Genomic DNA, 13,191 nt, shown 5'->3' with positions numbered 1-13,191 from the left:
TCAAGTGTTGCAGGACACATTTGGGCCACAAAGGTTTTAGAAGTTAATATTTCTCAGTTTTCTAAAGCACAGCCTTTTTGGGCTGATTATTGTTTATATTCTGCACTCGCAGGCAGATGGTTGAACAGGGAAATCCATAAGTAAAGACCTCGTTATGCTTCGGAGCTTCTTGGAAGCTGCACAGTGTTTTATGTTGAGTAATTGCTGCATGTTAAAGCAGTGGAGAAGCGCAGAGTGTCCTTTTGAAAACCTGCACAGACAGTATTCATAATATTAAATTGTTTCACGTCTCAGTTTGGGCCATTGCGTTTTACATATTTACCGCAGCCATACCCAGCCATAACCCTCACTTTTATTCAGATGGAGGCTCTCAATTTGGAGCCACATAGCTTCATCAAAACAATGAAAGAAATGGGAATATGCAGAATGACTGTCTGCAGTGAGTAATTTGGCATTCAGGGGCGAGATGAAAATATCAGCCTAATGAAGTGACTCAGGTTTTTACCTCTGAGTAAATAACAACTAAGTTTTAACTTCTTAATAGTTTGTATTTGGATCACTTGTCTATCTAATGGTCTCAAACTTGAGCTTGGAGGTCATTGATAATTACTGAGACTTGCAGATCCACACAGATCCAGAGTGGACAAAGCTTAAGCAAAAACAGCAGCATTAGAGGACATCATTCAACGTCATATTGACATAGCTACACTAGGTAAAAGCTTGTTGGAAATGACTCTGTAGAGCCAACTTTCAAAGTGTTTGAGAAATGGATGTGACTCACAGGAGGTAGGTTCTATAAATAACTGGTGTGCTGTGATAACCTCTTGATTTATCAGAGGAGGATGTGGATGACTCACTCTGCCAGCATGAAGAATGGTGACTGAGCAAATAGGAATGTGAAAGCGGCATATACACATGTACACACAGAAGCCACAGGGACTTGCAGCCTTTTCTGATTGTGACCAAGGAACACTGTTCGTTTTAGATGAATTAGAACACCAAATGATGCCACTTAGACACATTTTGAGTTATTAGCCAAAAGACATGGGGCTTGGTATCCCAGCTGGGGAGTGATCAGCCTTCAAATTGTGTCCAAGTTGCATGCTGCACCATTTTATAGCTTCTCTTGATCATCAGCCACCTGAAATCTCTTGATGTTAGTTCAGTGATTTATTTATTTATTTTTTTCAATTTATATATTTTATTTTTTTGGCGGCTTTTCCTCCCTGCACCCTAATGCCAAGGAGACAGAGTGTTTGATGTTTGGTCTGCCCTGTTTCGGTCTAACTCACTTCAGTCGGCCTGCCGAGGGCCTTCCACCTGTTCTTTCTGCAGTCCTCAACCAGCTCCAGATTTCTGGTCTTTACTGCAGTCATTCCCCCCTTATGATTGGTCTTCTTAAGGGAGAGTTAGTTTCACTGAAACCGATTTTACTCATTCTGCTAGTGTCATCAGCACGGCAGAGTTTCTTGTTGGATGTAGTATTTGCAGTCATGATTTTTTTTTTTTTTTTTTTGCAAAGGATTTAGTTTTCAGTCATTCAATGACACATTTATAAAACTGATCTGTCTGGTGCCCCTGCCCATCTTTAATGTCAGCCAATTGTCACTTGCTCGTCTGAGCTGTCCACATACAACTCCATCTTGAGTCGGGAACAGGTCATGAACTTTCAGCGGTTGCTCTTCAGATGTTCTGTCTGATCAGAAGTCTGTGGGTTGATGGAAGTTTCAAATGGCCACATGGTAAGGTCATGGAAAGAGGGAGATGCAGTGGATGCTTGTTGATGATGATGAATGGTCCTTGAAAGCACAAGTGATGCAGACGGCTGAAGAATTTTCTCTTTTTATTTGGCTGTCACATTTTGCTATGTCAATGGAAGTTGGCATTAAAATTGTGTGTGCCAGTGCTGCTTCATCTCTTGTCTCGTCCCATGTCAACATAACGTAAACCAAAAATGTATAGTTTTTTCTTTTTTTCTTTTTGACTGAAATATAGAATTGACTAAAATGTTGAAACACCACCTGAGCTGAACTATAACTACTCTAACAGCTCACAAGTAATAAACAGGGTATTCAATGAAGTTGAAGCCTTATTTTTTAACATGTTATTTGGCCTTAGCTAATTTAAGCATCATAACAATGAGTCTTTAGTTGTAGTAATATGTGCAAAACATCCTCGTCTTGGCTGGCCTCAAAGGCAGCAGTCCGAACAGAACTACCCGGCACTCCATCTCCTCTGCCACTCATTTCAAACTCCTCCAGGCGGGGACGACGGAAGCAGGTCTGCTCCAGGGTCTCTTCTCAGTAAAACATGGCCGAAATAATTCACCTGGAAAATGTCTGGGAGGCATCTTTGACAGATGCCTGAACCATACAAACAGAAAAACACTTAATTTCAAAGCACTCTCAGTCTCAACAGTCCTGGACTTGTTTACCTCTCATCTGCTTATTTTCATAGGCTAATTCCCCCTTACTCGTAGCTCTGCCTGTTTAGGGGTAAAAAAAAAAAAAGAAAAACTAACTGAAGATCCTCTATTTATTTATTTTTTTGGTGCCAAACTGAGCTCTTGTTCTTTTGGATGTTTACCTCGAGACATGGATGTATTTGCAGTGATTGTTTGGCTTCCACAGACAAAGTAAAATGAGAGAAAAGATAAATAGAAAGAAAGTAAGAGAAAGATGCAGTTTTCCCCTCTTGTCAACCATTCAAAAGTGAAAACATTGAAAGTCAATATCATTGTTATTGGACAGATATGTGTCAGACAAAGTTGTCTGAAAATGAATTAAGAGTCCATGTTGGATATATTGTAAATATTCATTAAAATGCATGCTGTATTTTGTTCAATGAGTGGGCTTTGTTTGCCATCTCTTTGCTAATCACATCATTAAAAGCACCCAAACAACTTCTCATTCTTAGCAACGGCCTTACTTTAGCTTGCAAGATCCCATTTTTCTATTTGGATTATAGCACAAAGGTCAAAGACAAGCCATGCGTAGGTCAGTTGCTGTTGCATATTAATGTGCCATTAAAGATTCCTGTTCTTTCTTTCTTTCTTTGTTTCACATATTCTACCATATATGCTGTTGTACTCACAGGGAAGCAGCACAGCAGTGACTTCACCCGGCTAATTTCGCAGGTCCGAGGTCGTCTAGAGGCCACCGAACAACCTCGTACTAAACAGGAAGTCATCGTGGAGAAAGAGAATGCTAAAGAACTGTGCTCCTCAGGTATCTGAACACCTTTTTTTTTTTTAAGGAATGAAATAGAATTTGGCCTCAGGATGCTTCAGGCTAAGGGTACCATCAACAAAATAATATGCTGCCGATATCGAACTATGTTGTAAGGGGCATTTGTTTTTGTTTACTTTACCCCATGTCTGGCTTAACAATGTTTATTTTTTGTCCTCTTCAGATCAACTCACAGAAGCTAAGAGCCCCTTAGTGGTGAAGGTAGAAGACGAAGAGGCCGACGAGGGTCAAGTTGCAAGAGGGATCGTGTTGTCCTGCAGTCCCACGTTTAGTGATGTGTCCATCAGCAGGTAAGACGGAACCTAATGAGTACATAAATAAAACATGCTGATTAACTGACCTGGAGTAGTACCATCTGACCTCAATTATAGCTGTGGCTGTAATTAAAGAGATCCAAGATAAGTGTCTCAAGAAAAAGCCAAACGGAATACAGACCAGACGAGCTCCTCCACCACGCCGTTAGAACTATGCTAACTGCCTCTGAGTACGTTCATGCAATGTTAACACGAGTAAGATTTGGGATTAATAATGATAATGATGATAGTAAAAAAGGCTTTTCTTGCAAACGTCGGTGTGAAGTACAGTCAATTAAACCATCCGGACAGTCTGCAAAGTCTGCGTCCAGTAATTTCTCTGAGAAAATTTGCACTTAATTCTCAAAATGCACTTTCCCTCTTTAAAATCGACACAATCGCAACGCATTCAGATTTCCTCCTCCCCACACCTTTCATTGGCTCGTTCACACTCAACACATACCCACAACTCTCACCTAGACTCAGAAGCCACACCTCAACAGGTATAAATCACCACATTTTTCCCGCATTTTTTTTTGGGGGGGGGGGGTTTATTTCAGAGCTTTGATGCGACATTGTGTTAGAAGATCCTGTTTTGATGCTGCTGTGAAACCCCCTTCGGTTGTCAGTTTGCTGGGACTCGTTTGGTTTTGGTAATAAAGGGAAACTATTCGCCAGCCGACTTCCTTCGAGTTCTTTACCTGAGTTTCCATCAGAAAGAAGAAAAGACAAGAACCATCCGAAGCTTTCAGCAGGCTATTTAACCTTTCCTGTCCTATATTTATGCTATTTTGTCATCAGTGACATCACCCGGTTATACAAACAGGCTCTGAGCAGACCATTAGCTATTTTTATTTTCATTTTTGTTTCTTCCAATCAAGTATGCAAAGTGTTTGCAGGAAGTCATGTAATTGTTCCATCTGAGCTCAATTATAGCTCTGAGTGTAATCACAAAGATCAGAGCTTGGTGGAGCCCCAGACTACAGACCCGATAGCTCCTTCAGCACACTTTCAGAAATGCTATTGATTACTTCTTGTCTGCTTTCAAGCGAGTGCTACAGTCATCAAACAACACCTGTCATTTAAATTTTCCACGTCACTGATGACGATTTGACCTTTACACTCCTTTGACCTTTACACTCTCTGTATTTTGTCCATATTGAAAGAGTTTACCGTAGAGCAAACAGTGATTTAACTAAAATGTACAAAGGCCACCGAAGCTTTTTGGAATCCAGCTTTTTTTTTTTTTTTTTTTCTCAGTTCCAGCTTCAGCTGTAACTCCAAACCTTTCATCCACACTATTATGTGAGGTTTAAGCTGATGAAGGGATACTATGCTGTTCCAGCGCTCCCTGTTAGCGTCTCCTCAAGTATCACAAGTTAATTAGAAAAATGGTTGCCCTTGATACACAGTGGGCTGAAGCTAAAAAGCGTGTCCGTAACAGCGGCTGCACTATTTATCTCTTATTCTACATTCTACATTTTTGACTTGGCATGTGGATGTCGGTCCTCAGAGAAGCTGCAGTCTCTAATCTCATGGCTCCTTATAGTTTTTTTTTTTTTTTTTTTCCCCCTCTATGCTCTGGAGTTTCAAGCCTCACTTGGAGCGTGTCCAGTCATGTTCAGAGAAACTTGATATTTCTTATGCACAAACTTGATTGTGATTCTCAGGCATTTTAATAGTGTGTGTCATTAGTGCCTGATTTTTATTTATTTATTTTTTTTTTAAAAGGAAGAAAACTTGTGGGATTAATTCAGGTTTGAAGTGGTGATGCTGAAGCTGATTCCTCACTGTGGAGGAAGGAAACTAGATGTCTTTGTTTTTTACCTCTAGACATGGCATACTTGATGTATTCTGTGTGCGCTCTGCAGAACTACAGTTCAGATGTAGTTTTGATTTATTTATTTATTTTTAGACATTTTTGCTTTGTGAGAAATATCTGCCCAAAGCCTCCTGGTTCAAATCTCAGCTGGGCCTGAGTTTGCATGTCCTTCTTTTGTATGTGTGGGTTCACTCTGGCCCTCATTTATCAAGCCGTCGTAGAAAGCATCGTTGATATGAGCGGAGAACTCGTCGTACGCAGAGGCTCAAGTGAGATTTACAGAACACGCGTACCACACCAATCCCATCGTAAGACCGAGCGGCTGTTGATAAATCCGGCGGCCGAAATCCATCGTAATGATCCTAACCACGCCTTCTACAAAAGGCTGCACCGCTAGAGTTTGCGACATGGATAGACGAAAGGCGGCAAAGAAACGCTGTCAACGCTGTTGACAGCTGGGACGGCTGTCAACAGCGTTGGCGATGTAAATCGCAGACCGGACGAGTTATGTATTTTCCCCTACTGTGATGGTCAATAAAATGTGATAAACTCCAGATTAAATGAAATCTAAAATTGAACGATGTTTTACTTTTTCTCCAATAAGATCAGGAAGAAGTGGTCCGATATGAAATTTGCAGCTCTCCGACGCAGCATGTCACAAACAGGTGGGGGGGGGAGAGAGCTCCGATCCAGGTTTGGATTTGAGTGCCTTGGAGGAGTGGATCGGAGCTACGTCTTTGCGTATGCGCAGTGTTAAAGCGCCTCTCCTGTACGGCTCATAAGCCACTCATCATTTTCCCGAAAGAAATCCTGCCGGTCCCGGAACACTCTCGCGCCTGATGCGCGCGTTCAGGTCCTCTAACAAAGCCCGATCTGCCATCGTTTCGCCATTACCGCGCCGCTAGAATAATGAGCCATCACTCTTCCAATTACGGAGTTGTTTAATTTTTTTATTTATTTAATTTGCGTTTATGTTTATATTTATGTTGAAGTCAAATAAAACATGGGCCTTCTTTGAAGTGATAAGTCTGTAATTTTAACCTAGAGATTTGTTGCGACTCATGAGGCACGCACTAGTGACGCTGCTGTTTATGTATGCTATTGCAGTCACCGCAAGTCAAAATGGAAAAGTGCGTACACTGCTTCAGACCTGTCGTGGCGATTTCATCTTTCCTGCGCTCACGATGTATTTGATAAATGCCAACCTTTGCACAGAAAAGAACGTACACACGACCTACGAATGTTTTTCGTCTTACGCAAGTTTGATAAATGAGGTCCTCTGTGTTTCTCCCGCAATCTTAAAACATGTCGGGGTAATTGGCGATTCTAAATGAACCTTCAGAGCGAGTGTGCATGGTTGTTTGTCTCGCTGGTCACTGCGCGATCACCCCTGAGCTGGGCTGATGACCTGTCCGGGTCTCACCTTGCTTCTCGCACGATGGCAGCTGGGATTGGCTCCAGCATCCAAACAAACCTCAATAGAATAAAGCGGGCTTAGGGGAAAACAATGGATGCATGAATGAAAACCATTCCAGCAGCAAATATCATAAAAAATATAATGACTTTAAGTGGCTTCTGGGAATTTCCAAAATCTTTTGTTATAGGTGCGATAATTCCCAGAACTCAGTGGTTACCTTGAAACCATGTATCTGCAGTTCGCTCCTCGATTCATTGGTTTATGCTTGGATTTGAGCCATTTCAGTTTGCAGTTTTAGTTCCAGTTCCTGTTATTTTATTTGATCATTTTGTCAAGGACGGCCTGTTTAGCTATTTAACTATCTTCTATATTTTATTTGTTCAAAATGGTGTATTTTGTTGTGTAGGATGGCATTTCTTTCCTGAACTCCACCAGTGACTCTGAGCCACATATGCATGGAGGCTACTTTATTTTCTGTGAAGTCACCAGACATGTCGAGGAATAATATTTTTCGCTTATCTTACTTTGTCTGAACTGAAGGTCTTTTTCGACGTTACGCTACTGTAAAAAAAAAACAAACAAAACAAAACTCAATGGTTCAAACAGCTTTCAGAACATCACACAGACACAAACTTGCCATAAAGTTTGCTACCACAGCCATCAACCTTCATACATAAGGTGAAGCAGAAGACCTCATTGGATCAACTGTTATGTTTGTGCCAAAAAGTGGTTTAACAACCAAATTAGCCACCTGATAAAGTGAGGAAAAGCTGCAGCGGTGTTGTTTTCAAGTCATAATAGGTTATTGATTGTAGCTTCAGCACACAAAGAGCATGAATGCAAGTGAGAGATTAAACCTGTCTTATAATAGATGTGCCAAATCAACTTTTGTGAATGTGCACAAGATGCAGAGAGTCGGAGAAGGACAGAGAGAGAGCTGCCAGCCTGTCATAATAAGTTCCTTCTCAGCTTATCAAACAACACTATTGCTGCGACATACACAAGACGCAGGAATTGACTTATTGTGCGACATTCCTCAGTGATGCCGCTTAAATTCACATGTTTGTTTTCATCAAGATGTCACCAACTTTTCACCGACGTGATAGATAAACGGCAGAGTTTTTGCAACCAGTGTCGATGGGCACCTAAACTGAATGAAGACAAATACAAAGAGACACATTTTATTGTCAGTCGTGGTCAGGCTGCTTTTGCTTTTTTTGTCTGCACTTTGTCAGTTTTTCAACATGGGTGGAGCTCATGCAGCTCTCTCACACACACCCACCCACACATGCACACACAGGCAGTGATAATGATGTGAACAAAATGTAATTTATTTCTTCGTGTTATCTTGTTTGTTTGGTTTTTTTTCTATGCTATATATCTCTGTTGCAGATGGTTGAAATTTAAGTAAAGTCCTTTTTTTCCTTTTTTTTCCTAAATTGAAAAATTAAATCATTCAGAAGTTCTGTATAGCCTGACTTCTCTGGTCTGCCCCAGAGATGAATTCAATAACAAGCATTGCACTGAAGCTAGTATGTGAACAATTACACCTCAGGACAGAGCTGGTTACCTTCACAGGCGTGTTTACAGTGTACAGTTCCGCTCTGCTTAGCTTTAGTGTCTGGCTTCTGCAGGAAAACACACGGTTCTTTACAGAAAACAAGAGGTAGTTATGCTAAAGGTTAATGTATTCATTTTCCCACATTATTATCTTGTTACCATTTAAAAACAAGTGGTGTACTTAAAAGTAACATTTTGGTGGACAGTGTAAGCAGAGATTTGGTGTTTATATTAAGTGTGAGTAACGTTTTGACAGTTTATCACCTTCTGTTCCCTTTGACTTCTCGGGTCATAACACTTTTTTTTACGTCTTGTTGATCCTGTGTACATCTTTTTGTCATGCATTTAAAAACCTACTGAGTCTATAAGCAATTAGGTCGGGTACAAACCGGCTCAATAACTTTTCCTTCTCACTCTCTCCTTTTCGTCCTTCTCCTCTTTCAGTTCTGTTTCAGACATTTTTGGTCCAGAGTCTTCCACAAAGACAGAGTAAGTGATGCTCTAGTGTTTTTTTGTTACCTTTTTATTTTCTTTGGAAAATGATGCAACTTTTTGTTCTCTCTGTTTACCACTACATGCTTGCTGCACCACTCTCATTAAAGTGTGAATTTATTTGCCATCAGCAGATAACATAGCAATGAACGGACTGGTTGTCTGCATACTGTTGCTGATTTTGATCCGCCCGATTGGCTCTCTGCCACCCTGATTGTGGTCTTTAGGTGGGTTTGTAGAGAAAGCAAGTTATAGAATTAAATCTATTCTCTTTTCAACATGATCCACAGCCAAACTTCAGTACTCAGTTTTATGCATGTTTGCTGACACTAATTCAGGAAATGGGAAAAAAAATAGGGGGGGGGTCAGTACATATGATGCACATTTAGGAGAGTAGAGGTCTGGAGTTGGTTTTTGCTGATTATTTATTTATTTAAAAAAAAAAAAAAGATGTTATGCTATTGAATCCTGAATAAGTAATTACTTTTGGCCCAGTCCATGTTCATTGTGCAGCACAAATGATAAAAAGGGTCTGCTTTGATGTTTTTCGTTCACAAGTGAGTTCAAAAGGTATTGAGTGTTTTTTATTTTTTTTTATTTTTTTTTTTCCATGAAATTTGCATGACTCCTCATCTCACAACTTTAAGGTTGTCCTGGTTTCTTCTGTGGACATTAGATTAACTAGCTTATCAGAGGCAAGGTGCTGGTTGCATCCATATGGCACGATGAACCATCAGGAGGTAAAAAGGTGTTTTATGGCTTTCAACATCAGGCCGGCCTGCATAGGTAACCCAGTCGGGGTTTATCAAGTCCCGGCTTGCAGTCCGACAGCAACAAACGGTGAATCCACCATCATTATCCAGAGCCACCTTGTAGCTCTCTGAGTTGCTTCGGTAGGAATGTATGTTCCTTCTGTTTGCGGCCTCAGTGATCTCCCTGTAAATCCACATCATCCATCTTCAGCTGCCTCGCACAGAGCACTCCAGCCTTTGTCTCTGCATTACAATATGACAAGTCACTCATGTTAACAAGTTTTTTTTGGGGGGGGGTGGAGGAATGGAGAGTTTTTCTTGTAGTTTATGTCTTATGGTTGTTTTGACAAGTAATCATTTCTGAGCTGTGTCATCGATAAATCCAATTATTCAGAGGTCGTGGTGGTCAAATTACAGCAGAGACAAGTTAGCTGAGTAGTCTGTGTTAATATATCATGTTTTTCTTTCTTTTTTTTTTAAAGGAGTGCTTTTTGTATTCTTTTCATTTTTTCTTTCTCATTTATATTGTCGGCGAACTGCGGTCATCTCAATCAAATGACTTTGACAGTGCAATAAGACAGCCACACACATTTCCTCACCCCCAAAGGACACAAATGAATAACTGCACTGGCTTGGAGCTCATTCACTTGCAAACCACGGACTAGGACACTGAATCATAGCCCCACATCACGGGGTGGTGTTTCCGCCACACACCGTTGCGTCAGATCCCTCTATGTGTTGGCTGTGCTGCCGTTTGCAGCTAAACTAAATTGTTCCGGACTAGGTGATGTGCAAATAACAAACAAATAGCGTACATCTTAATGCGTTGTATACTCTGTAATGGTCCAAATGACACTCCCTGTGGCATATTAAATGGACGTTATTCCCTGTCACTGTTAAGATTGCAAAAAATGACAATCTGAATTTCACTTTGTTGAGCTGTCATGTTTCACTCTCGCGTAACGCTTCGCAATCTGCAGTCACAAGACATCAGTAGAGCTAGACTCTGAAATGTCTCACCAATTTATTAGATTGGAGACTGTGTTTGGAACGTGCATTAAAGGAAATTTTCTCATGTGGAATGCTGGAATTTAGTTTTTCCCATCCACACTTTCAAGATAAATAGACAGTCCGATATCTCGGACTGGAGGGTGATATATATTTATTTATATATATATATATATATATATATATATATATATATATACACACACATATCTACAGTGGAATAGGCTGAAGAGAGCCCTTCAGCTGTAAGCGATTCCACATGTAATACAGCAGTTTTAGGGCTCCCTTTTGGTTTCTTGGCCGCGTTATTTGAATATTTCTTTTTAGAGTAAATCTGAGTGATTGTCGGTTAAAGTCTAGGATGGTTCAGTAATGGAGCTGTAACTGAGCACTGCATGCTGAGCTGCGGAGCTCACCTGGGGCCTCATGGTAGAAAGAAATGTCAATGTGTTAAAGAGTAACAGGCTAACGGGAAAGCGGCTTACTGCTCAGTCCACGTGTGTCCTCTGACAGCAGTGAATAGTAACTGAACAAGTAAACCGACGAATTCAGTTTAAGTAAAAGAAAACAACTAAGCAAGAAAAGATATGTTCAAGAGCTTTAAATGGTTTGCTTTTTGTGAGTTGGTCAAGTGCATTAGCTTAGCAGCCGACCTGTTCTGTGGAGAAAAGAGGAGTTCAAGCAGCATGTCACTGTTCAAATGTGACTTCACAGACTTCATATTCCGGCTCATTTAGTATGATGTGTGAACACAACCTTATACAGCAGCCCACTGTAATGAACATAAACCAGTCTGTATGACAGTCGCATGTAAATGCACTATCTGCGTCTTGACCCCTTTTCCATTTGTTGCATTTGTAGTTTGCACCTTTGTGTCGTGCGTTTGGTCGGCGCAAATAGGCTTTTAAAGCTAATTGACTCTACAAACTCCTGGTTACTTAGAGGCAGCTGCAGGCAAATAAGAGCCTATTTTTATTTTCCATTTGCCATGTGCATCATAATTACATCGGAGGGCTTGTTAAACTTAATCCATTGAGATGGTAATGGTTAGAGTAATCGTGTGCAGATGCCTGATCAGAAAAAAACTACATTTCAGATGTAATTAAACTGATTTATTTTTTTCCTCCTCACTCAGAATGGTTGTAATATGGTAGATAGGAAAGAAGAAAAGCAGGTTGAAGAAGTCTTTGTTTCTGTCTCTTCAGTATTTTTAGTTGTAGGCTAACATAAATCACAGTCTTTATGGTTTTAAGACACTGCTCGGGGGCCCCAGAGCTGATATTCATGGTTGGAAGGTAATTTATTGCTGTAAGCTTTTTGTGGTATTGATTGTGTGCATTAGCCAAGAAGCGGGTTTACAGTAAATGTTGCGTGATTAGTGCACACCAGTGCTGCAAAAAGGAAGGATGTCTCACCATAAAAGAGAGCAAATTGCACTTGTTCAGGGTGTCCAGTATTTGTTTGCCACTTTGTTTTATATCAATAAAATGCTCTGGCTCAGGAACATTTTATTGTTGCTACAACCGGAAAACCTTTTATGATGCGCTGCATTTGCCATTGTCTTCAGTTCACAAATGAATTAACACGTCAACTCTGGAAATGTTCATTCACAGAGACGCAGAGAGGACCTCAAAAGCCCAAAAGCGACCATCCAGCTCCAGAGACGGCGATGCGGCCTCACCGCCTGTGATGGGAAAGCGACGGCGGAAGACATGATAAAGAAACGAGTGACGAGCAAATGAGAGAAGATCTCTTACATTTAGTACTAGTAAAGTTTGGACTGATTTTGAAGCATACGCACACACGTGTCAAAACATTTCTTTCTGATTTTCAAGAAGTTGCACGTTTTATATTTCATTAGAAATCAATTTTTATTTTTTATTTTATTTTTACCCCATTTAAATTTGTGGATGAAGAGCTTACCGCAGCATTTCACCATTCTATTTTGGGAGAAGTGGGGCTGCTACATCAGTGCTTTCTTCAGCTCAATGTAAAAACAAGCGTTGTTAAAAAGTGCACATCAGCAGATTTTCTACCAGTCGGTCTTCAGTTTCTATTTGTCTTGTACTTTTAATCTGCATATTTTTTCCTCTTTTTTTTCCCCCCTTGAATGCTTTTTTTCATGTACCAACATTCAGTATTAAATTCACTTTAAACTGAAATAAACTTTTAGGATCACTCTGTATTTTTTGCCAAAGACACTTTTTTTTTGTTCCCCCCCCCCTCATCAAATAGCTGGATGTCTGTCTTGTACGCTAACCCATCACCTCCATCTTCAGAATTCACCTCATGTTTTCCAAACTCCACTTAGGAGCTCTGCTGCATGCAGTTTAGCTGTCGTAAGCAATATGAACATTTGCAAAAAATCCGTAGCTTTCAAACTGATTGTTTTCATTGAAGGAGAAGTAACCGGGGTCAGTTTCATTCAATAAACGCAATAATTGCGGAAACCCCAGGTCAAGGCAAGGAAGAGCGTAAACGCTTAAGGAGAGGAGGTAGGTTTGTGTGTACATACATAGGGGGGTTTGGGAGCCGCCCCTGAATGAAAACAGCTTGCGTGGAGCCTGCAGCGAGACGCACGGTGCTTCTGACCGGGCTG

The 13,191-nt window shown here is 40.6% G+C and overlaps 1 protein-coding gene across 2 annotated transcripts in view; it reads left to right on the top strand.

Annotated features, from left to right (window-relative positions):
- Positions 1-12,762, top strand: part of rad18 (RAD18 E3 ubiquitin protein ligase) — a 30,686-nt gene extending 17,924 nt beyond the window's left edge. The window contains exons 10-13 of one of the 2 annotated variants that reach the window (XM_075462131.1): positions 3,096-3,227; positions 3,412-3,538; positions 8,785-8,829; positions 12,206-12,762. In XM_075462131.1, coding sequence (XP_075318246.1) covers positions 3,096-3,227; positions 3,412-3,538; positions 8,785-8,829; positions 12,206-12,308 — 407 coding nt within the window. In that variant the 3' untranslated portion in view covers positions 12,309-12,762. The remainder of the gene's footprint in view (positions 1-3,095; positions 3,228-3,411; positions 3,539-8,784; positions 8,830-12,205) is intronic. The other variant, XM_075462132.1, reaches the window with a different exon arrangement.
- Positions 12,763-13,191: the final 429 nt, after the last annotated feature.

This window comes from Odontesthes bonariensis, chromosome 3 (genome assembly GCF_027942865.1).
Source record: "Odontesthes bonariensis isolate fOdoBon6 chromosome 3, fOdoBon6.hap1, whole genome shotgun sequence".
Lineage (NCBI taxonomy): Eukaryota > Metazoa > Chordata > Actinopteri > Atheriniformes > Atherinopsidae > Odontesthes > Odontesthes bonariensis.
Note: the sequence above shows the minus strand (reverse complement) of the source record. Positions and strands in the feature narration are given on the sequence as shown.